Below are 27,322 nucleotides of genomic sequence, written 5' to 3' on the forward strand. Positions count from 1 at the left end.
TAGGTTATCTTTTTCTGGTTTAATTAATTTGTTTGAGATCTTTATAAATCCTAGGAATTAAGTTATTAATTCTCGGCTTATTGAGTTCTGGCGTTTCTTGAATCTCATAGGAGGGAGTTAAAACTTTTTTTTATCAGCTAGAGGTAGTTAAAACTCTTTGTATCTCATTTTTGTTCTCTCTTAAACAATTAATGTTTGATTGTTCCTCCACCAACATATTCAAAGAGAAATTAACCAAAATTATTTAGTAAACAGATTCACATGACAAACCATTGCTAGCATTAAGCTTATCTTACAGTTTGAAATTCATTGCAATCATTGAATGCCTCAAACAATACTGGAAATAAAGAAATTAGTTTCTAACCTCTGATTTTGAAAGTGTTTGGGTTTGTTTTTACATACATTATCAACTACTGGGATTGAGGTTGGCACTATAATTCATCCAAGCTAGCTAGGCACAACAATTTTCTCTCTTGTTTAGTGAATTGAGCCCAACCTACTAGGCACTTGCGCGCAAATATAAACAACTTGTTATGCCACTTGAACATACAACAATTTAAAAAATATATTTAAATTTTGACGAACCATGATCTTTGCGCGGTATTCAGGTTAATCAAAATGATCACATAAGAAAATGAATATGTGTGTTATTTGGGGTTGAGTCATATGATATTATGATCTTTACCTAGAAGATATCATGCTTCTTTTATATTGCATGTGATTCTTTCTAAATTCTCATATTTTTAAATGTTTTGTGGACAATCTAATTGTTTATCTTTTCTTTATAATTAGTTTTCTCACTGGGAGCTATAATGCAAAGTTCAACTACGGATTTTCCAGTTTCAAGGGTAAAAGACCTTCTATGGAGGATTATTTTGAGGCAAAGATATCAGATGTTGATGGACAAATGGTTGCCTTTTTTGGTGTTTTCGATGGTAATTTACAAGTTCCTATCACCATCCATCACATGTTTTCTTTCAATATTTATTCCCATGAGGAACAAAAAATTAGATAGTATTAGAAGATGATGTTTTGTTTCTCCTTCTACACATGTTCCCTTTGATTATGGTATCTTATTTAATTATAGTTGTATTTTTATGACAAAAGAACTTCCTCAGTTACAAAGAGTGTAGATCTTTTTTTTAATACCCTCCATCACTAATTACCTTGACTATTTCTTATGCTAGCTTTCATGTTTGTTCTGATCCATTCTACAGGTCATGGAGGCTCAAGAACTGCAAAATACCTGAAAGAGAACATTTTCAACAATTTAAGTGGTCACCCAGAATTTATCAAAGACACAAAGATAGCTATTGGTATGTAGCCAATGGATTTCTCTTTCTCATTTTTATGTTGGTATGCGAATTAGATTCACTTTCTATTAGACATTCTTCTCTTTAGATTATAAAATAGAGATATATTTTTTTTACTGTAGTTGAAGTATTTAAACAGACAAATGTTGAATACATCAATGAAGAGAAAGGTGATCAAAAAGACACTGGCTCAACTGCATCAACCGCTTTGTTGTTAGGGGATCGGCTTTTCATTGCAAATGTTGGTGATTCAAGAGTAGTCGCCGGGAGAGCTGGTTCAGGTAGTTGTCTTTTCTACTAAGAATGAGACTTATATAAGTTAAAACTCATAACAGCTATGAATTGAATCATATAACAAAGTTCGAAAGAAAAAGTAAAATTCAGAATGGGGAAATAAAATGAGATTTTCACATCTTTTGTCTCCTTCACTTAAATAAAGTTTGATCATAGCCTAATCATATGTCGGCTCTCTTATAAAGACTGTCAATTAACGAAAAACCATTATAAGAAGAAACTAATTTAGATACAAATATGTTACTAAGCAAATTACAAGCACATATAACACCATTAGTTAATGAACAATATACAATTTATTATTCTTTTCCACTTACTAATTATGATATCATCATTCACTGTACCTATCGCCTTGTCCAATGACCATAAACCTGATAGATCTGACGAACGTCAAAGAATTGAAGAGGCCGGAGGTTTTGTTATGTGGGCAGGTAATTGGCAATTTTTTAATTGTTACAATTGGCTCTTTTTTAATGCTTCTTGAGGAGACCCATTTCTTAATAGTTGTACCACCTATTAACTTTGGCTTAGAATGATGTGGGTGGAACTTCTATACAAAATATATATTTACAATTTTTTCTTTTTTCCGAATGGACATAAGTCAAGTTCATTTTATAATTGTAGCTTATTGGAACTCAACTTTTATTACCTAAAGTAGTAGTACATATGATGGTATCTAGGGCTGGGCCATCTCACTATATCCCCACCACAATATGTGCATATGCATGACACACATATCAAGATGCATACATTGAGGAACCTTGCTGGGTGAGATTCATTATGCCCACCATTTTCTCTCTATTTGCATTGCTCTCATTGATCATATTTTTTATAATCAACAAAATAACAATGTTAGAATGTGAATGCAACCATTATCTCGTATTTAGATTGCCAAAAATATATGTTGTTTAGCTCTACAACTGCATGCTAAGATAATCTTAACACTTTAGCATGCATCTTCTAGTTCTTGGTGCTCAAACCTCCCCCTAGCTTTTTGTATAAATATTAAAGATGCCTAAAACCAGCTTGACTAATTTTTCCAACAACCACCTTTTGTTGAAAGTCGATCAATACTTCACATTACCTCCATTCCTTGTTTGAAAGATTTTACTATGTTGTTACATAATCTCTTTTCTTAATAATTTGGGAACTATTATTATCTACTCATAAAAGTTAACAATAGTAAAAACTGTAGTTGAGTTACAGTTTGATTTGTATTGCTTTATCTTCATTTTTGCTGATATTCACTCATAACTGAGAATAAGGACTAACACGATTACACACACTACAAGGGAGGAAAATATATACTATATACCTTTGTAAAACAAGATCATATAGTGTTTTACGTTCTATAATGGTCTCAGATTTCCTGAGTGTAGGCCTCGATTCAAGTTCTAAATTTACTTCTTGTATTGTCAAACTTGCCAGGAACATGGAGGGTTGGTGGTGTTCTTGCTGTTTCCCGTTCATTTGGTGACAAAGTACTTAAACCATTTGTTGTTGCGGACCCAGAAATTCATGTAATATAAACTTTTCGTAAGCTATGTTTTCTGTTTGTATGTTCACTCATATACCAATATATATGCATTTGCATATATATACACGTGTATCCATGTTTTTTTAGTGACTTGATATCATAAACTAACTAATTATTGGGTATGTATACTCATATATGCAAAAAAAATGCATGTATGTGTGGGTGTATTTGGCATTATGCATGCATGTATTTGTAGGTATATGTGTTTGTGCATCTACATACTCATATACCTACATATGTATCTATGTATATTTATGTGCATTTGTTCATATTCTTATCTTTTTGTTCTTTATAGGAAGAAGAGATTAATGGCGTAGATTTCATAATTATCGCAAGTGATAGACTTTGGAATGTCATATCAAACAATGTGAGTGCAAGCATTAAATTATTTTTTCTCTCATAAGATTAGTATTTTGAATGTTTCACACACATCATGTGCGCGCTATCTATGTTTATCATTTGCCTTAATCTCTACTAAAACACAAAATTCTTTTGTTTATCTTTTGGGGTATCAAGTGCAAATGACTTTAGAGACTTTGAATGGTCTTTTAAAGGTGATGGTTTGTTTGGTAAATATCTTATACTATTGGTTCTTGCTGGTCACTAAAGCTAACAATTCTAGACTTTTGGTGAGGATAGGAGATGATCTAGGAGTGTAGTTATCAAGCAAAAAATTATGAAAATTATCTGATAGTGTGACTAGTTTACTCATAAATATTTACATTTAAAATTGCAAAAAGATATGTCATAACAATGAATTCATAATGTTACCATTTTAACTATATTGGAACTTTCAAAATCCTAAAGAGGCAAAATGTTATCTCCTCTATTTTCAGGATGTGGTGGCTATAGTGCAGGATATTAACGAAGTAGAAGAAGCATCTAGAACACTCGTTGAAGAAGCTTACGCGCGAGGGAGCTCAGACAACATAACTTGTGTTGTTGTCCGATTTAATACTTTAGAGCAATCATAATAATATTTCAGGGTATCATACTAACACATTCATACATATACACCACACAGCAACTATTCAACATGATTTTATCTACTAGTTGTCAAACTTTTTGATTTTGCAGGTTCAATTTACCTCATAAAATAATCAAAGCATGGTGGAAAGACTCTTTTGACGCATTATTTTTTCTAAATTTTTATCTTTGATCAATTACTATATCAGGTCGATATATCTATTTTCAAGTTGTTCTTCCTTAAACTCTAGATAGTCACCCGACCCATAGTAAAATATCATATATTACTTTAATGTAGTTTGAATCCAAATTCTCATTTTTAGATATGACAATGCAAATTTAAATGTCTTTGAAGTCCTATCATCTACCAAATCACCATGTTTTATGTAGTGCATATCTCAGTCTCCTTTAGGGACCAGTTTGAGGATAGAAATGTTGTCATCGGTAATGACGTCTACATTGGTATCCCAAATTAGAATCACGAGTTTATTTCACGGTTTCATTCATTTGTTTGTCTGCTTAGGAATATGACTTTTGCTTCATAGGTTCGAAGGAAGAGGAATATGGGGGGTATCTGTTGCTACACTAAAAATACATTCACATACTCTCATTAAAGGATTTGTTTTTTTTCAATCGAAATTAATGACATTATATTAAGAGGAAAGATAATACATGGCGTGCCATCCTTTTTGGGCAATAACAAAAACATATACCTGTTAATTAACTTCACATATTCTATAATGTAGCATAATTTGAAAATATAGACTTTAGAACTGACAATTATTAACCATGAACTTAGAGCCGAGAGTTTATTGCATCATTTTATATAAACAATAATAGTCTATATCTTTGAGAGTTTGAAATAAAATAGTCTGCAAGAGCATTTGGGTTGTATTTCCGTTAGGTCATACAAACTTATGGAGAATGGAGATTCTAAGAGTTTTACCCGAATACCTAAATCTCTGATAAGAAAAGTCTGACTTATCAAGAAAGTCTAAGGTATTGGTCCGAAATTCACAAGGTTATGAGGATCAACAATATTGGATGTAGAAATAGTCCATATGGTGTATAATCCACATGAGAAAAGCTTGTCCATTTCCGTTAGGTCATAAAAACTCAAGGGGAATGGAGACCCAAGTGTCTAAACTTATAATAAAAAAGAATAGAAAAAAATCTAGCTTATCAAGGAAGTCCCAAGTACTAGTCTTAAGTTTACAAGGGTGTAAGATTATAATCCGTCACGATAAACATTGGATGTAGAAACAGCTAAAATGTTGTATAATCCACCTCAAAAAAACATGTCTATTTACAGCAGTCTAATCCAATAGCCTATCATGCGTAGCCTAGTAACAATTGAAGACAATTAGGAGCTCCATGAAGATATTCAATGTTATAATATCTACAAGTTCCATATATATAACGAAAAATTTAAAATTTGTAGTTGCAAATAAAAATGTAAAAATATATCTCAAATAAATAGTTCAAATTTACCAAGGATTCAATGAATGTGACATGCAATAAAGAGGTGAGGAACTCTTAGTCCATCTTGCTAGCAAAATATTGTACACCACATCATAAAATTCTGAGGGCTCTCCATGTTCTTTGCCTTCTTGTTTATAGATAGTGGCATTTACTTGCTCAATCATAGTGTCCCACCACTCATAAACCTTGTGAAGACATGGCTCATCTGTGTCACTTCTCCTAAGCATCTCAAATATGAATAATGCAAAGGCAAGTATGTAATCAATCTTCGCCCAAGCATCATCGATCATCATCTAATATCATGTCTTTCACGACCCTTACTTTTGCCACATTATCATCTCTATTAGAATCCTATAGATCACTTATCACCATCCGTTCTAGAGTTTGCTTTATCTTCTTAAATCTTGTAAGCATCACCACAATGGAAGCAAAGCATGTATCAGTAATAGATAACATCTTCAAGGGGGAATGCTAATTAAACATATCCAACCTCATACCATGGTTCATAATAAAATTCTTTATGAACCACACATTCTACAACTTGTGAAATCCAATTACATGCATCATAAGCAACCTCATTAGAAGTAATTGAACTTAGTGTACATATGTTCTTCAAAGCAAGATTAAGTGTATGTACTACAGTTGAAGTCTAAAAGATGTGTGAAAATCTAGCATTAATAATGGCTCCAGCAGAGTTGCAATTGCTAGCATTATCAGTGATTACTGGACAACATATTGTGGACCAATCTCCAAAATACTCTCAATGAGCAAGTCAGAAATGAAAAACCTATATTTGGAATCCCCATCGATCACAGTTCATTGCCCTCATAAACATGGGTCTAGATTCACAGGCTGTCATAACATTGATAAGTAGTCTTCTTTGAGAATCGGACCACCCATCACTACACACACTAACACCTTTTTGTTGCCATGAGAGCTTAATCAGTTCCAACATCTTCACAATGTGCATCTTTTCATTGCATGTGTAGAAAAGTGGTTCTCAAAGCATTATAATCAGGTGGACAATAACCAAGAATTGGATAAAATACATGCCTGATTAAAAGCACGAATATAGTGGGGATTTTTGGCAAAGTTGAATGACAAACCACCAGTATAAAACATCCTTTGTCACGCCCCGAATTTTGAATGATAAATTCAAATCCGAAACATGAATTAAACCATTTAATCAAATAAACATTCTGAATTTTTTTTTTCTCAATATAACTTCACCACACGGTACACAAACTCCAAATCTCGAAACCTCGAGTTCATTATTACAATTCACTCTCACAAGCAATATTGTAAAGCTCTAAATGAGCATAACGCACCTCACAACTTACAGTTGCTGTAAAACTCTAACAATTACTCTAACCGCACGATCACCGTCCTGGTTCTCCTGTCCTGTAGGATTTCCCGCTACACAATTTGAATAGTGTACCGGGAGTTGCAACAACACAAAACCCGGTAAGCTTTTGACAGCTAGTATGAGTAAACAAGAAAGAACTGTTGATTTATTAAATTACAAGACCACCACAAACCCACGTTACTTTCTCACTCTCATATATATATATAGACACTTATGAGTTACTCTCAATTTAGCTCATAAGATCACTCACTCTCATATATATATATATATATAGACACTTATGAGTTACTCTCAAATTCGCTCATAAGATTTCCCAACATTTGGTAGACAGACTCATATATATATATAGACCCTTATGAGTTACTCTCAATTTCCCTCATAAGGTTACCATATATATATTGACACTTATGAGTTACTCTCAATTTCACTCATAAGGTCACTCCACATTTGGCAGACCGACTAGAGCTCTAACTGAACGTAACCACTCGTCCGGCCACAGACGTGATTACGATTTAATACTATTAATAACCACCAGCCCGGTACGAGAGCGTGATTCACTAATAGATGCCATGGTCACCTCGTGACCTAGTGATCTCCACAGATCACAACAATTTATTGTTCCTCAACAATAAAACTCAACACCTCTCACAATATATTGTTTCTCAACAATAAACTCAATACCTCTCACAATATATTGTTTCTCAACAATAAACTCAACACAACTCCAACAATACATATTATTTCACGTAATAATATATATACAGACATTCACACAGGAATGTCTAGTAATACCAACAATAGTTCATATGATTGCAACAAAATAAGCAATTAATTGTATTGGGTTCGTAATATGAACCACGTGAGGTTTACTCACCTCGATATTCCCGCTGCGTCTTCAATTCAACACAATACACACCGAAATCTTTCACCCAAGGGAGACCGTCAATCACCTAATCACACATGACCTTATTTTAGCCAATAACTCAAAAACATACTCAAACGACAATCCAACGGTCGGATCGAAATTAAATGATGATCCAACGGTCGGATCCTCACGGATCGCCTTTAGGATCACCCTCCAAAAATCATCACGAAGATCCGACGGTCGGATCTTCCTGAATTGTCCTTACTAACATCTTCACAAATTTATACAAAAATCCGACGGACGGATTCTCACGAATCGCCTCCCTAATCACCGTTTTGCATTTATACGAAGATCCAACGGTCGGATCTTCGCCCATGACCACACAAAGCCACTGGGACAGTCATAAGATCATCGTATCAAAACTACAAGTCCATCTGACGGTCCTAACTTCACATATCACAAATCTAACGATCGAAATCGATCGAAACTTAAAAATTCATAACTTCATCATACGATATCCAAAAATTATGAATTATATATGCAAACGATCGTATCGACACGTAGAACACAAAAATGGACAGAAACTGTCCTTGGGGTGGCCGGAGGTCGCCGGAAACCACCATCACAGTGGCGGCACCGCCACCCATCCAAAGTCAAAATTAGACAAAACTCCCAACATCAAAGTCCTTCAACTCAACTCCAATTTCACTTTTCATAACTACACCAAAGTCAGATTATAAGCCAAAAGAGTCGAATTTTACCTCACAACATTTTCAGATCGGATGAACCCTAGTTTCAAAAGTTCCAAAATTCGATCTCCACAGATCGAATCATTGCAAGCCGTTTTGAGGACAGCATCTACGTCTTCTGGGCTAGAAAAGCCCTCAATAATCACGAGCTAAGGTGGCCGGAGCTGGGAGAATGAAGGCCGGCGACTGGAGGTAATTTCAGCTCGGTGGCGCAACTTCCCGGACTTGTAGCAGCCTTCACTGTGCTTCCCGTGCTATATGGCTTCCACAGACGTGTAGGAGGGAGTGTGGTGAACAAAACCCACTGAAGAAATCGACCTATGGTGGCCGGAAGGTGAAGAAATCGGCCGGCGAAGGTGGTGGCTGCGTGGGGGCTCGGGCAGGAAGAGAGAAAACTGAGGGTTCAGGTTTTGGTTTTCCAAATTTTCTGTCCTTCCTTGCAATTTCCGAAAATAGAAATATATTTATACCAAAATGGAAATATCTTCAAAAATCCATAAATATTCACACGAACTCCGATTTTCGCGTTCTACATATGCACGAGTTCGTATCGACGAGCTCTACGACTTTCATGAAGGAAGTTTTCCGAAATTCCATACGTATAAAAAGTCAATTTTTGAGACGCTCCTAAATACGTACGATTTCGAAATAAAATCGTTCGAACTAATTCCACAACTTCTCCAAGCTTCGTACTCGCTCCTACTATCGTGAAATCATTTCTAAAAATCCACGGAATTTAATTTGGATTTTCCGGGGTATTACAGTCTACCCTCCTTAAAGAAATTTCGTCCCGAAATTTGAGCGTAAGTCAATTCCTCTCGATTAAGGTTGACCTAACCATAGAATCTCCATCTCTTCCAAATCTGTAGTAATCTACAGAGCCTCAGCTCTTTGTATAAAAATACATTCCTATGGCCACTAAATCCTTTCATCACAAACGTAAACTCACACAACAACTACTCAACAACACTCCACATCACATACACAAAATCGTCACATGGATCATCTCATAGATCCTCACATAGATCTTCACATAGATCATCACTCTGTACTGGCATACAAGCACAGTAAACACTCCCACAAAGTGTTTCGCTACTCAATTAGCATCACGGTAAATCTCCATAGTAAAACTTAAGCATGCACCACTCTTCACAACCATAGAGATGCATCACTCAAAACAAATCATCCCCAAAAGCACGCCAATAAATTATGTCATCCAATGATGATGACTTGGGCTTGCTCAATCCTTGGGTTCAGCACTAGGGCTGGCCAATTGGGCCTGAAGAAATCGGACCATCCACATTTCGAACCGGCCCAAACCACTTTGGGTTTAACATTTGGGCCTACTATTTCGGGCCGAACAATTGGGCTTACCATTTGGGCCTACCATTTGGGCCTACCATTCGGGCTTACTATTTGGGCTTACTATTTGGGCTTACTATTTGGGCCTACCAATCGGCCCACCAACTTCCAGCTCGGCTACGGTATGAAATTGTACATACCGTATATACGTATGCATACCGTACAGATCGTATATACGTATGCATACCGTACAACTGTATATTCGTATGCATACCGTACAGACCGTATATACGTATGTATACCGTACATACCGTATATACGTCGTATATCAAGCATATACGAGATCCAAAAATATTTGTAAGAGGTAAGGTTCGAACTCCCGACCTCAAACACGAAGGTTTTGCTCCCAACCACTGAAGCAAGAGCTGCCTTCATTAATATATGCTCACGTGTTATATTTATTATGTCATAAGCGACATAAATAAAATAACGGGGGAGGCAAGGTTCGAAACCTTAACCTGCTGCACAAGGGCTTTGCCCACCAACCACTGGAGCACAAGCTGTGCTTAATATAATGTGTACAAATGTTTTACTTATTATGTCATAAGCGAACATAATAAAAATAAACGAGAGGCAAGGTTCGAACCTCTGACCTCTTGTACATGAGCCTTGCTCTTCAACCACTAGAGCACCAGCTGCTCTCGTTACTATCCATGCAACTTCTTTTATTTATTCTATCATAAGCGATAGAATAACAACAAACTGTCGGTACACTCCACGTGCCACGACACGTCTCTTCCGTGATTTACGGAAAGCAAATCACTTTCGGCTAAAGCTGTCTGCCACAGCGTCTCGAGGTTCGGCCTGTCCCCTTACACGCTCAACACGCGCCAACAGCTTTTCCGGGTTTCGGGGCGACTTTAATCCAACGCGTAGAATGAATCACAGGAATCGTTCATCCAACGGTGGAGATCTGCTCACCTCGCTCTATAAATAGGTGCATTCTGGAGAAAAACTGTTCACTCCAAAAGAAAGAAATTTTCTTCCGAGCTCAAGTCTTTCTCTCTCAACTCTTCAGCCTTTCTCTTCTCAAATCCTTTCTTCATCAATTTCAATCCTTCTCTTCTGATCTTCTCTCCCATCTAGTTGATTCAATCCCATCTTTCCTCTGAACTTTCAGATCTTCAATATTTTCCTCCAAATCTTCAATCCTTCTTTCTCAGATCTTTTCTTCCATTTGAAGATTCGATCTCATCTTTCCTCTGAGAATCTCAGATCTCCAATCACCAGTTCAACAACTCCAATCCTTCTAACAAAATCTCCCTCAAACACTAAACCATGTATTCCTCGATTTCCACATCCTCTCACCCCATGACCCAAGAGCCACGAACTCTGCAACTAATGGAGCTCCAAACCCCGCAACAAATGGAACCACAACAACAGCAACCAACAGAGGAGGGAGGAAACACCCAAGCAGCTGGAAGTAGTGCCAACATGGATTTCTGGCGAAGCCGTACCAGGTGGATTCCTACTCCAGAACAAATAAGAATCCTCAAGGATCTTTACTACGTCAAGGGATTTAAGTGCCCAACTACAAAGCAGATTCACGAGATCTGTCTCCAGCTGAACCAGTATGGGTATGTTGAGGGTAAGAACATTTACTTTTGGTTCCAGAACGTCAGGGCTCGAGAGAAGCAGATGAATAGGTGTAATCAGGCTGCTCCAGTGCCCATGAGAACTAGTTCTCTTGGTACTGGTAGATCCATTGATCTCAATTTTGGGTCCACTGGTTCTACTGGTGCTAGTGGATCCATCGACATCAATTTTGGGCCAGCTGGTGGATCCATTGACATCAATTTTGGGTCCACTAGTTCTACTGATGATGGTAGATCCATTGATCTCAACTTTGGTTCCACCTATTCTACTGGTAATGAAGGATTTCTTGATTTAAATTTTGTTTCATATTCTTCCTCACACTTCAACACTAATACCAGTCCAACTCTTTTGGCACAACAGGAGGACAAACATCCCTGCAACAACGAGGAGGAGATCACCAGGAGGTTCAAACTCTTCCTCTGTTCCCCGTGCACGGCGAGGACGTCTTTGGTAACCTGAAGACTACTTCCGAGGAAGGTAGTGCACATGATTACTATTTCGGTGGCTCAGGCGGTTACAACCGTGGATCTCCAGTTTCTCTTGAGCTCAGCCTCAACCCATCCGGAGCTGCTGACTAGGCTTAGTACAGCATAGTCCTCGTTTTCCTTTTTCTTTTTCTTTTTTTTTCTTTTTTTTTTTGTAATATAAACTCAATAAGATGGTGTGCATGTTTTCTTTCCTGTTTGTTTAACCAACAACAACACCAAGGATCGAACCTTGGTCACCCAATACTATTTTCAAAACCATAAACAACTCTACTGCACACATCTTTCATAATGATGCAATAAAAACAATCACTCAAAAAGAATCCAACAATCAATTAAGTCGCATCGAGGTCTAGCTAGTATCCTCTGAGTCAAACCAAACACAACAATTTCATCGATAGGATTAGGGATTCATAAAGCTAAACACATCCTGAGTTAGCTAGGAAAAACCCACGTTTTTAGAGTTACTCTTACAACTCTTATAGAATCTCGATAATTCCATCTATCAATTGCTTCAACAAAAACTCACCACAATTCAATCCCTAACATTTAGCGATTCAGAAATCGAATCAAACTCCATATCACATAGTAATTCACTTGAACCACTATGGATACCTAACAAAGTCACTAAAATCAATATCTGAAATTGCGTTTAACTATATCACCTAAAATCAATCACCAAAGGCAAACCCTTGCCTGACTCTAACATGTCCTCCATGCTTCTTCCTGCACCATACATAGGCCTCAAAATTCAATTTCATTCACTTGAACAAAACTATATTCACAAGTCTGCTATAGACATCAGGGAAAAACCCATACTTTTACTCATAACTTTTCCTTCTAAAAGTTCATCACGTAGTGTATATAAAATCACCACACAACCTTCTTAGTCTACACTAAGAATTCAATCTCACACAAGGTCAGCATAATTGCCTCAGAGTCACTTTAATCACGTATCACATGTCAATTACCAAAACTCCACTAAGACGTCTCTTTATAAAACAAGATATCTAATCCTTGATACGTACACCTCATCTAAACATCTGTACGTCCAACTTAAGAAGACAAAATTTATAACAATTCATACTCGTATCCACACTAGGTACGTGCATAGGTCCACACCATGTCTTCAACCAAACACTTCAACAATCAAAAGAACCTCATTTCCATAAAACAATCCTCGTTGACTTAACAGAGTTGAATCAAGAGGTTCCTATTCCTCAAGGATTGTAACTCGCGGCCACTGAACTTATTCCAATACGAACCTACAAGACAACTGTAAGGTTCTAAGTACAACCCCTTCGAATCTCCATCACCTAAGGAGTATAGTATGCTTGGCTAATACATGTATAACACTTAAAACACAGTATAAGTCAAATACAAATTCATATTAACCAAGTCAATACTATAGGGAAGGTATTCACGTTCCTAAAACGACCTAGCGGCCTAAACAACTCCCAACACTCACGCATACCCAATGACTTAGCCAATACCGAAGAGCACACGATGGGGATCCGCTGCAGACGGGCCATCACTCGGAAGGTATTGACACATCACCAAATATGCACCTTACGCTCTGATACCAAACTGTCACGCCCCGAATTTTGAATGATAAATTCAAATCCGAAACATGAATTAAACCATTTAATCAAATAAACATTCTGAATTTTTTTTTTCTCAATATAACTTCACCACACGGTACACAAACTCCAAATCTCGAAACCTCGAGTTCATTATTACAATTCACTCTCACAAGCAATATTGTAAAGCTCTAAATGAGCATAACGCACCTCACAACTTACAATTGCTGTAAAACTCTAACAATTACTCTAACCGCACGATCACCGTCCTGGTTCTCCTGTCCTGTAGGATTTCCCGCTACACAATTTGAATAGTGTACCGGGAGTTGCAACAACACAAAACCCGGTAAGCTTTTGACAGCTAGTATGAGTAAACAAGAAAGAACTGTTGATTTATTAAATTACAAGACCACCACAAACCCACGTTACTTTCTCACTCTCATATATATATATAGACACTTATGAGTTACTCTCAATTTAGCTCATAAGATCACTCACTCTCATATATATATATATATATAGACACTTATGAGTTACTCTCAAATTCGCTCATAAGATTTCCCAACATTTGGTAGACAGACTCATATATATATATAGACCCTTATGAGTTACTCTCAATTTCCCTCATAAGGTTACCATATATATATTGACACTTATGAGTTACTCTCAATTTCACTCATAAGGTCACTCCACATTTGGCAGACCGACTAGAGCTCTAACTGAACGTAACCACTCGTCCGGCCACAGACGTGATTACGATTTAATACTATTAATAACCACCAGCCCGGTACGAGAGCGTGATTCACTAATAGATGCCATGGTCACCTCGTGACCTAGTGATCTCCACAGATCACAACAATTTATTGTTCCTCAACAATAAAACTCAACACCTCTCACAATATATTGTTTCTCAACAATAAACTCAATACCTCTCACAATATATTGTTTCTCAACAATAAACTCAACACAACTCCAACAATACATATTATTTCACGTAATAATATATATACAGACATTCACACAGGAATGTCTAGTAATACCAACAATAGTTCATATGATTGCAACAAAATAAGCAATTAATTGTATTGGGTTCGTAATATGAACCACGTGAGGTTTACTCACCTCGATATTCCCGCTGCGTCTTCAATTCAACACAATACACACCGAAATCTTTCACCCAAGGGAGACCGTCAATCACCTAATCACACATGACCTTATTTTAGCCAATAACTCAAAAACATACTCAAACGACAATCCAACGGTCGGATCGAAATTAAATGATGATCCAACGGTCGGATCCTCACGGATCGCCTTTAGGATCACCCTCCAAAAATCATCACGAAGATCCGACGGTCGGATCTTCCTGAATTGTCCTTACTAACATCTTCACAAATTTATACAAAAATCCGACGGACGGATTCTCACGAATCGCCTCCCTAATCACCGTTTTGCATTTATACGAAGATCCAACGGTCGGATCTTCGCCCATGACCACACAAAGCCACTGGGACAGTCATAAGATCATCGTATCAAAACTACAAGTCCATCTGACGGTCCTAACTTCACATATCACAAATCTAACGATCGAAATCGATCGAAACTTAAAAATTCATAACTTCATCATACGATATCCAAAAATTATGAATTATATATGCAAACGATCGTATCGACACGTAGAACACAAAAATGGACAGAAACTGTCCTTGGGGTGGCCGGAGGTCGCCGGAAACCACCATCACAGTGGCGGCACCGCCACCCATCCAAAGTCAAAATTAGACAAAACTCCCAACATCAAAGTCCTTCAACTCAACTCCAATTTCACTTTTCATAACTACACCAAAGTCAGATTATAAGCCAAAAGAGTCGAATTTTACCTCACAACATTTTCAGATCGGATGAACCCTAGTTTCAAAAGTTCCAAAATTCGATCTCCACAGATCGAATCATTGCAAGCCGTTTTGAGGACAGCATCTACGTCTTCTGGGCTAGAAAAGCCCTCAATAATCACGAGCTAAGGTGGCCGGAGCTGGGAGAATGAAGGCCGGCGACTGGAGGTAATTTCAGCTCGGTGGCGCAACTTCCCGGACTTGTAGCAGCCTTCACTGTGCTTCCCGTGCTATATGGCTTCCACAGACGTGTAGGAGGGAGTGTGGTGAACAAAACCCACTGAAGAAATCGACCTATGGTGGCCGGAAGGTGAAGAAATCGGCCGGCGAAGGTGGTGGCTGCGTGGGGGCTCGGGCAGGAAGAGAGAAAACTGAGGGTTCAGGTTTTGGTTTTCCAAATTTTCTGTCCTTCCTTGCAATTTCCGAAAATAGAAATATATTTATACCAAAATGGAAATATCTTCAAAAATCCATAAATATTCACACGAACTCCGATTTTCGCGTTCTACATATGCACGAGTTCGTATCGACGAGCTCTACGACTTTCATGAAGGAAGTTTTCCGAAATTCCATACGTATAAAAAGTCAATTTTTGAGACGCTCCTAAATACGTACGATTTCGAAATAAAATCGTTCGAACTAATTCCACAACTTCTCCAAGCTTCGTACTCGCTCCTACTATCGTGAAATCATTTCTAAAAATCCACGGAATTTAATTTGGATTTTCCGGGGTATTACAGTCTACCCTCCTTAAAGAAATTTCGTCCCGAAATTTGAGCGTAAGTCAATTCCTCTCGATTAAGGTTGACCTAACCATAGAATCTCCATCTCTTCCAAATCTGTAGTAATCTACAGAGCCTCAGCTCTTTGTATAAAAATACATTCCTATGGCCACTAAATCCTTTCATCACAAACGTAAACTCACACAACAACTACTCAACAACACTCCACATCACATACACAAAATCGTCACATGGATCATCTCATAGATCCTCACATAGATCTTCACATAGATCATCACTCTGTACTGGCATACAAGCACAGTAAACACTCCCACAAAGTGTTTCGCTACTCAATTAGCATCACGGTAAATCTCCATAGTAAAACTTAAGCATGCACCACTCTTCACAACCATAGAGATGCATCACTCAAAACAAATCATCCCCAAAAGCACGCCAATAAATTATGTCATCCAATGATGATGACTTGGGCTTGCTCAATCCTTGGGTTAAGCACTAGGGCTGGCCAATTGGGCCTGAAGAAATCGGACCATCCACATTTCGAACCGGCCCAAACCACTTTGGGTTTAACATTTGGGCCTACTATTTCGGGCCGAACAATTGGGCTTACCATTTGGGCCTACCATTTGGGCCTACCATTCGGGCTTACTATTTGGGCTTACTATTTGGGCTTACTATTTGGGCTTACTATTTGGGCCTACCAATCGGCCCACCAACTTCCAGCTCGGCTACGGTATGAAATTGTACATACCGTATATACGTATGCATACCGTACAGATCGTATATACGTATGCATACCGTACAACTGTATATTCGTATGCATACCGTACAGACCGTATATACGTATGTATACCGTACATACCGTATATACGTCGTATATCAAGCATATACGAGATCCAAAAATATTTGTAAGAGGTAAGGTTCGAACTCCCGACCTCAAACACGAAGGTTTTGCTCCCAACCACTGAAGCAAGAGCTGCCTTCATTAATATATGCTCACGTGTTATATTTATTATGTCATAAGCGACATAAATAAAATAACGGGGGAGGCAAGGTTCGAAACCTTAACCTGCTGCACAAGGGCTTTGCCCACCAACCACTGGAGCACAAGCTGTGCTTAATATAATGTGTACAAATGTTTTACTTATTATGTCATAAGCGAACATAATAAAAATAAACGAGAGGCAAGGTTCGAACCTCTGACCTCTTGTACATGAGCCTTGCTCTTCAACCACTAGAGCACCAGCTGCTCTCGTTACTATCCATGCAACTTCTTTTATTTATTCTATCATAAGCGATAGAATAACAACAAACTGTCGGTACACTCCACGTGCCACGACACGTCTCTTCCGTGATTTACGGAAAGCAAATCACTTTCGGCTAAAGCTGTCTGCCACAGCGTCTCGAGGTTCGGCCTGTCCCCTTACACGCTCAACACGCGCCAACAGCTTTTCCGGGTTTCGGGGCGACTTTAATCCAACGCGTAGAATGAATCACAGGAATCGTTCATCCAACGGTGGAGATCTGCTCACCTCGCTCTATAAATAGGTGCATTCTGGAGAAAAACTGTTCACTCCAAAAGAAAGAAATTTTCTTCCGAGCTCAAGTCTTTCTCTCTCAACTCTTCAGCCTTTCTCTTCTCAAATCCTTTCTTCATCAATTTCAATCCTTCTCTTCTGATCTTCTCTCCCATCTAGTTGATTCAATCCCATCTTTCCTCTGAACTTTCAGATCTTCAATATTTTCCTCCAAATCTTCAATCCTTCTTTCTCAGATCTTTTCTTCCATTTGAAGATTCGATCTCATCTTTCCTCTGAGAATCTCAGATCTCCAATCACCAGTTCAACAACTCCAATCCTTCTAACAAAATCTCCCTCAAACACTAAACCATGTATTCCTCGATTTCCACATCCTCTCACCCCATGACCCAAGAGCCACGAACTCTGCAACTAATGGAGCTCCAAACCCCGCAACAAATGGAACCACAACAACAGCAACCAACAGAGGAGGGAGGAAACACCCAAGCAGCTGGAAGTAGTGCCAACATGGATTTCTGGCGAAGCCGTACCAGGTGGATTCCTACTCCAGAACAAATAAGAATCCTCAAGGATCTTTACTACGTCAAGGGATTTAAGTGCCCAACTACAAAGCAGATTCACGAGATCTGTCTCCAGCTGAACCAGTATGGGTATGTTGAGGGTAAGAACATTTACTTTTGGTTCCAGAACGTCAGGGCTCGAGAGAAGCAGATGAATAGGTGTAATCAGGCTGCTCCAGTGCCCATGAGAACTAGTTCTCTTGGTACTGGTAGATCCATTGATCTCAATTTTGGGTCCACTGGTTCTACTGGTGCTAGTGGATCCATCGACATCAATTTTGGGCCAGCTGGTGGATCCATTGACATCAATTTTGGGTCCACTAGTTCTACTGATGATGGTAGATCCATTGATCTCAACTTTGGTTCCACCTATTCTACTGGTAATGAAGGATTTCTTGATTTAAATTTTGTTTCATATTCTTCCTCACACTTCAACACTAATACCAGTCCAACTCTTTTGGCACAACAGGAGGACAAACATCCCTGCAACAACGAGGAGGAGATCACCAGGAGGTTCAAACTCTTCCTCTGTTCCCCGTGCACGGCGAGGACGTCTTTGGTAACCTGAAGACTACTTCCGAGGAAGGTAGTGCACATGATTACTATTTCGGTGGCTCAGGCGGTTACAACCGTGGATCTCCAGTTTCTCTTGAGCTCAGCCTCAACCCATCCGGAGCTGCTGACTAGGCTTAGTACAGCATAGTCCTCGTTTTCCTTTTTCTTTTTCTTTTTTTTTCTTTTTTTTTTTGTAATATAAACTCAATAAGATGGTGTGCATGTTTTCTTTCCTGTTTGTTTAACCAACAACAACACCAAGGATCGAACCTTGGTCACCCAATACTATTTTCAAAACCATAAACAACTCTACTGCACACATCTTTCATAATGATGCAATAAAAACAATCACTCAAAAAGAATCCAACAATCAATTAAGTCGCATCGAGGTCTAGCTAGTATCCTCTGAGTCAAACCAAACACAACAATTTCATCGATAGGATTAGGGATTCATAAAGCTAAACACATCCTGAGTTAGCTAGGAAAAACCCACGTTTTTAGAGTTACTCTTACAACTCTTATAGAATCTCGATAATTCCATCTATCAATTGCTTCAACAAAAACTCACCACAATTCAATCCCTAACATTTAGCGATTCAGAAATCGAATCAAACTCCATATCACATAGTAATTCACTTGAACCACTATGGATACCTAACAAAGTCACTAAAATCAATATCTGAAATTGCGTTTAACTATATCACCTAAAATCAATCACCAAAGGCAAACCCTTGCCTGACTCTAACATGTCCTCCATGCTTCTTCCTGCACCATACATAGGCCTCAAAATTCAATTTCATTCACTTGAACAAAACTATATTCACAAGTCTGCTATAGACATCAGGGAAAAACCCATACTTTTACTCATAACTTTTCCTTCTAAAAGTTCATCACGTAGTGTATATAAAATCACCACACAACCTTCTTAGTCTACACTAAGAATTCAATCTCACACAAGGTCAGCATAATTGCCTCAGAGTCACTTTAATCACGTATCACATGTCAATTACCAAAACTCCACTAAGACGTCTCTTTATAAAACAAGATATCTAATCCTTGATACGTACACCTCATCTAAACATCTGTACGTCCAACTTAAGAAGACAAAATTTATAACAATTCATACTCGTATCCACACTAGGTACGTGCATAGGTCCACACCATGTCTTCAACCAAACACTTCAACAATCAAAAGAACCTCATTTCCATAAAACAATCCTCGTTGACTTAACAGAGTTGAATCAAGAGGTTCCTATTCCTCAAGGATTGTAACTCGCGGCCACTGAACTTATTCCAATACGAACCTACAAGACAACTGTAAGGTTCTAAGTACAACCCCTTCGAATCTCCATCACCTAAGGAGTATAGTATGCTTGGCTAATACATGTATAACACTTAAAACACAGTATAAGTCAAATACAAATTCATATTAACCAAGTCAATACTATAGGGAAGGTATTCACGTTCCTAAAACGACCTAGCGGCCTAAACAACTCCCAACACTCACGCATACCCAATGACTTAGCCAATACCGAAGAGCACACGATGGGGATCCGCTGCAGACGGGCCATCACTCGGAAGGTATTGACACATCACCAAATATGCACCTTACGCTCTGATACCAAACTGTCACGCCCCGAATTTTGAATGATAAATTCAAATCCGAAACATGAATTAAACCATTTAATCAAATAAACATTCTGAATTTTTTTTTTCTCAATATAACTTCACCACACGGTACACAAACTCCAAATCTCGAAACCTCGAGTTCATTATTACAATTCACTCTCACAAGCAATATTGTAAAGCTCTAAATGAGCATAACGCACCTCACAACTTACAATTGCTGTAAAACTCTAACAATTACTCTAACCGCACGATCACCGTCCTGGTTCTCCTGTCCTGTAGGATTTCCCGCTACACAATTTGAATAGTGTACCGGGAGTTGCAACAACACAAAACCCGGTAAGCTTTTGACAGCTAGTATGAGTAAACAAGAAAGAACTGTTGATTTATTAAATTACAAGACCACCACAAACCCACGTTACTTTCTCACTCTCATATATATATATAGACACTTATGAGTTACTCTCAATTTAGCTCATAAGATCACTCACTCTCATATATATATATATATATAGACACTTATGAGTTACTCTCAAATTCGCTCATAAGATTTCCCAACATTTGGTAGACAGACTCATATATATATATAGACCCTTATGAGTTACTCTCAATTTCCCTCATAAGGTTACCATATATATATTGACACTTATGAGTTACTCTCAATTTCACTCATAAGGTCACTCCACATTTGGCAGACCGACTAGAGCTCTAACTGAACGTAACCACTCGTCCGGCCACAGACGTGATTACGATTTAATACTATTAATAACCACCAGCCCGGTACGAGAGCGTGATTCACTAATAGATGCCATGGTCACCTCGTGACCTAGTGATCTCCACAGATCACAACAATTTATTGTTCCTCAACAATAAAACTCAACACCTCTCACAATATATTGTTTCTCAACAATAAACTCAATACCTCTCACAATATATTGTTTCTCAACAATAAACTCAACACAACTCCAACAATACATATTATTTCACGTAATAATATATATACAGACATTCACACAGGAATGTCTAGTAATACCAACAATAGTTCATATGATTGCAACAAAATAAGCAATTAATTGTATTGGGTTCGTAATATGAACCACGTGAGGTTTACTCACCTCAATATTCCCGCTGCGTCTTCAATTCAACACAATACACACCGAAATCTTTCACCCAAGGGAGACCGTCAATCACCTAATCACACATGACCTTATTTTAGCCAATAACTCAAAAACATACTCAAACGACAATCCAACGGTCGGATCGAAATTAAATGATGATCCAACGGTCGGATCCTCACGGATCGCCTTTAGGATCACCCTCCAAAAATCATCACGAAGATCCGACGGTCGGATCTTCCTGAATTGTCCTTACTAACATCTTCACAAATTTATACAAAAATCCGACGGACGGATTCTCACGAATCGCCTCCCTAATCACCGTTTTGCATTTATACGAAGATCCAACGGTCGGATCTTCGCCCATGACCACACAAAGCCACTGGGACAGTCATAAGATCATCGTATCAAAACTACAAGTCCATCTGACGGTCCTAACTTCACATATCACAAATCTAACGATCGAAATCGATCGAAACTTAAAAATTCATAACTTCATCATACGATATCCAAAAATTATGAATTATATATGCAAACGATCGTATCGACACGTAGAACACAAAAATGGACAGAAACTGTCCTTGGGGTGGCCGGAGGTCGCCGGAAACCACCATCACAGTGGCGGCACCGCCACCCATCCAAAGTCAAAATTAGACAAAACTCCCAACATCAAAGTCCTTCAACTCAACTCCAATTTCACTTTTCATAACTACACCAAAGTCAGATTATAAGCCAAAAGAGTCGAATTTTACCTCACAACATTTTCAGATCGGATGAACCCTAGTTTCAAAAGTTCCAAAATTCGATCTCCACAGATCGAATCATTGCAAGCCGTTTTGAGGACAGCATCTACGTCTTCTGGGCTAGAAAAGCCCTCAATAATCACGAGCTAAGGTGGCCGGAGCTGGGAGAATGAAGGCCGGCGACTGGAGGTAATTTCAGCTCGGTGGCGCAACTTCCCGGACTTGTAGCAGCCTTCACTGTGCTTCCCGTGCTATATGGCTTCCACAGACGTGTAGGAGGGAGTGTGGTGAACAAAACCCACTGAAGAAATCGACCTATGGTGGCCGGAAGGTGAAGAAATCGGCCGGCGAAGGTGGTGGCTGCGTGGGGGCTCGGGCAGGAAGAGAGAAAACTGAGGGTTCAGGTTTTGGTTTTCCAAATTTTCTGTCCTTCCTTGCAATTTCCGAAAATAGAAATATATTTATACCAAAATGGAAATATCTTCAAAAATCCATAAATATTCACACGAACTCCGATTTTCGCGTTCTACATATGCACGAGTTCGTATCGACGAGCTCTACGACTTTCATGAAGGAAGTTTTCCGAAATTCCATACGTATAAAAAGTCAATTTTTGAGACGCTCCTAAATACGTACGATTTCGAAATAAAATCGTTCGAACTAATTCCACAACTTCTCCAAGCTTCGTACTCGCTCCTACTATCGTGAAATCATTTCTAAAAATCCACGGAATTTAATTTGGATTTTCCGGGGTATTACATCCTTACTATTTCACCATCCAACTGTTCACTAGCATTATTATTGAACGCTTTTTCAAGCATCCACTTAATCCATTCCTCTTCTTTGGAACCTCCACTATTTCATCCATTAAATCTAGCCCAAATGTACTTCCACTTGAAGAACCTTCAATGCTTGATGAAGGGAGAGGAACTAGCCTAGGCTTTGCGCTCTTTTTACGGACATCATCAGCTTCTACCAAGCCTTCAAACTTTCTTGTCTTCTCATCTGGGATTGACCTACATATTCTAATCACTTTGCCACTAATCTTTAGAAGATGCAACCTCATTCTATAATATGATCCACTAAAAGTACCATTATAAAAATAACACTTGAATTTACAATTGCCTCCTTCACCTTTCTTAGCTTGAACAAGGATTGTAACAAATTTCCACAAAGGAGAACCCTTATTATTTTCTCCCACACCTTCACCCTTATTAGTAAATTAATTTGTTGTTGTTGCATCACTCATCTTCCTAAACAAAAAAGAATCACAATAAAAACATAAACCAATTTATATAACAATTCAAAAAAGAGTCACAATAAAAACAGTAACCATTTCAATAGAATCTTTGTAACTCATATGCATATGTATGGCTTCATTGCAAAATCGAATTCATCATTAATTCATCATTAGGTATTACATTTGGTTGCTGGCATGTAATTCAATTTGGACATTTATGTCTTACATTTGGTCTTACATTCATGTAATTCAATTAATGAATCTGGACATTTATAACTTATTATCAGCAAAGGTAAAAAGTTTATAACAATTTAATGAATCTGGACATATGTTTCCTACTCCAAGACTTCAACTCAATAACAAATTATCAATTAACAATTGTAAACTTGATCTCTAACAACAAACTGAGATCGAATCACTTCTTAATATTGAAACAAATGGAGATCGAATACTTACTTGGAGTTTTCATTAATCTTCAACCCACAAACCTTTAACCCACAGCTTGAAGTTTTTAACCCATTGGTCATTAATACATGAACAGAGCAAAGAGTAAAGAGCGAGAAGTGGAGTCGTAAAGAGCGAAGAGTGCGTGCGGTAGGTGTTATAGGTTTTAATGGATACAAAAAGTCAAAAATACCTCAAAAACGAATTCAAAACAGGTCAAGACGTATCCAAATTGTATCCCAAAAGTCAAATGGACTACATGGTCAACGGATATGCACCCAACATGTATCCATATCCAATATGGATACAATATGGATACAATACGGCATACCTTGAAGTCTCACATATCCATGCTTCATAGGTGTGCCCTAGCCCAAATTTTATGTAAATGATGTCTATTTTAATGTAATAATGCAATTTAATTTGATGGATTCTTATATTAATTTTTGTTGGGTTGCAGTGCATGTCTAGGAGCCTAGTCAACTCTAGGGTATGTATTTTGAGCATATTTAAGACCAAATTAGAGGCTTGACCCCCTCTAATTAATTCTTAAGCTAGAACCCAGAATTTGGTATTGTATGAGTTATAAGTATGGTGATTTACACTTGTTGCCTGATTGCGCGGGTGAATTGCTTAGTAGTCTGATTCTCGATCTTTATGCTGATTAGAGTGAGTCATTGACCCTTGAACTGACCCTATCTCTCTCTAATTGAGTTAGTATGACCCTTGAATTGGCACATTAATACTATAATTGAGAATTTATGGTCCTTAAGCTTTGAACCGCCTTGGATACGACTACCGCCTAATTAAGAATTTTGCATCTACATTGAATTTGCTTCCAACACATAGGATTTAGGTGAAGGATCCTCCCTAGCACTCTAAATTATCTTGTCTTGAATTTTTCATTAACTACTTTAGTATTGTATTTTCATTTGAGTAATTTTTTATTTCCGATTCTCAAATTTAGTTTTTGTCTTCACAATTAAAAATCACAACTTCAGATACTTATAATTTCGGATACTTGTTGCTAGAATAAATTGTTTTTGTGCTTAGTGGTCCGTAACCAAGTGAGGTTCTCTATTCCCTTAGGTACGATACTTGGAGCTTAATTTATTTGCCATAAACTTGATGACCCTATTGTATTACACATGAGACGCTAGTATATGCACCAAATCAGTTTTGCATTGGTAGCTTAGAATACATACTGCACCCTAAGTTGTAGGGTGGTTTAGGTTTAAATAATCTTTTCAAGCTCAATAAATCACTTCTTCTAAAATGTTGTTGGGATGTGGTTGAAAGATTATCTCTAGCTGCAAGTATGATACATGATTTTCTTAATGACCTACATCATCTAATTAGACAAATAAAACTTTGATTAAGGAAAAAAATGAAGAGATTACATCAATTTAAAATATTTATTGCCCCCCAATAGCCGTCTATTGCCCTCCAATAAATTTTTTTTTTTCTTTTCTTCTAGACCTTCTGCCCCCATTTTACCAAAAAAGAAAAGCAAAAAAAAAAAAGAACAGATTGTATAATGAAAACAAGACCAAATTAGATGATGGAATTCTTTTCAAAACTGTGCATGTATAAAACAAGACCAAATTGTATAAAACTTTTTTTCTTCGTTTTTCTTTCATTCTCGTAGAGGAAATATTTTATATACACACCCCCAATTACTTAATAAACATACCTATATTTTAATATTTTACTTTAGATTTGATAAACTAATCAAATTATCAGAAAAGACATCTATATTAGATTCTGATATCATCCTCCACTCCTCCTAAAACCATATTCCTCACACGTATATCTAAAGTGATTACCAGAGCATACAAAATCTCCCATCTATTGCTTTGTAGTTGCTTGAAATTGTAAACATGATTAATCTAATATATCCCCTCATAAACTCAAGGACATACTGATGTTTGTTTTTACTCCTACTGGTACCTAATCGTAACATCATCATCTATGATGAACATGAAATCATTATTCAAACTAGAAATCATTATTCAAACTAGACTTCCAATTAATTGTATATGCTGCTATCTATGAATATCCGAACAAAATTTTGAACAAAAGACAAAACGTCCTTCAATCTGATCATACATTTTCAAGACTCCAATCCATCTTCAACCAAGCCAAGTCAACAAACCATTTTAAGAAAACAGAGAAAACCTAATCGTAGTTGTAATCAGCTGGATCAAAAATTGCGTGGTGTTCGATTTGGCCATTTGGGTAATCCACTGCGTTGATCTTTAGGATGGGATCCATTGAGTATATGGCGTTGAGAAAAATTTGTTGAGTGATTGATAATTGATGTTGGTGTATGAGAATTGTGGGTAGTTTGGGCAACTTTGGGTTGTGTATTTTGTAAAATGATAGGATGAAAAATGAAAAAGGTGGTGTAATGATTGACGGGTGTGTATTAAGTGATTAGTAATGTGTATTTAAAATTTCTCTTCTCATAGTCACATATTAAAAAAAAAAAAAAGGATCTGGCCACCCAGACAATGCTATGGGCTCCAAATCGGAGCAAACCACCCAGAAATCGTGTTTCATAATTTGGGGTTTTGCAGATATGCTTCTCCTTGTCGGACGGCCTGGCCTTGCAGACGCCGTCGCCGTCGCAAGGCAGTTAGCCAACGTGAGTCATGGCCGGAGACACGAGCTTGTACTTGGCCCACCATTATCAAAATCGCCGGAATGAGAAATGGAGAAGGCCACTTCGATTCCATCGCCGGTGACACGAGCTTGTGCTTGCTCCGATTCCATTACTTTCGCTTTCGATCACTCCATCGCTTTCGCTTTCGATCTCTTTGAGATGATCGAATTGGTCGCTTGACGGGTCGGCTAGCGCGTCGGTGTCACCGAAGTCGCGGAGGTCCGGCGCGACGGCTCGGTAGCCGAGTGAGGCCAGGGTCTGGATTAGGTGCCTCCATGAGTACCAGTGCTCCGGGAAACCGTGGAGGAATGGGATCGCCGGTGAGAACGTTGTCGACGAAGAGTGGAGCAACGGGGAGAGAGAGAGGAGACAGAGTGGCAGTGTCATAATTCATTAATTGGGTTGAGGGTAAAATGGTCATTTATTGTTTTTTTTTTTTTTTGAATAAATGATCATTTATTGTTAAATTGTGTAGGTGTGAATAAAAATATCTTGCTCGAGTAAGTGAGATGTGCAAATAATATTTTGATGTTTTTGGGTCAAAATTTTTTATATTTTTTTTCCTGAAAACTCCAACCAAAAAAAAAAAAAAAAGTGGGTCAGTAGGCAGTAGGG

At 37.9% G+C, this 27,322-nt stretch overlaps 1 protein-coding gene across 1 annotated transcript; it reads left to right on the top strand.

Moving 5' to 3' along the window:
- Positions 1 to 586: 586 nt before the first annotated feature.
- LOC133737579 (probable protein phosphatase 2C 11) lies at positions 587 to 27,188 on the top strand. The gene is made up of 10 exons (XM_062165111.1): positions 587 to 600; positions 793 to 935; positions 1,218 to 1,316; positions 1,436 to 1,594; positions 1,952 to 2,038; positions 3,036 to 3,127; positions 3,440 to 3,511; positions 3,981 to 4,108; positions 11,924 to 11,951; positions 27,183 to 27,188. Exons 1-10 carry the CDS (start codon positions 587 to 589, stop codon positions 27,186 to 27,188), a joined length of 828 nt encoding a protein of 275 aa, XP_062021095.1.
- Positions 27,189 to 27,322: the final 134 nt, after the last annotated feature.

Source organism: Rosa rugosa, chromosome 3 (assembly GCF_958449725.1).
Source record: "Rosa rugosa chromosome 3, drRosRugo1.1, whole genome shotgun sequence".
Taxonomy (NCBI): Eukaryota; Viridiplantae; Streptophyta; class Magnoliopsida; order Rosales; family Rosaceae; genus Rosa; species Rosa rugosa.

Bases quoted from the DNA above. Each gene is read 5' to 3' on its own strand.
- LOC133737579 (XM_062165111.1), top strand. The intron at 1,595-1,951 runs GTAGTTGTCTTT...CATTCACTGTAC, and splicing joins CGCCGGGAGAGCTGGTTCAG to CTATCGCCTTGTCCAATGAC. The intron at 3,512-3,980 runs GTGAGTGCAAGC...CTCTATTTTCAG, and splicing joins GGAATGTCATATCAAACAAT to GATGTGGTGGCTATAGTGCA.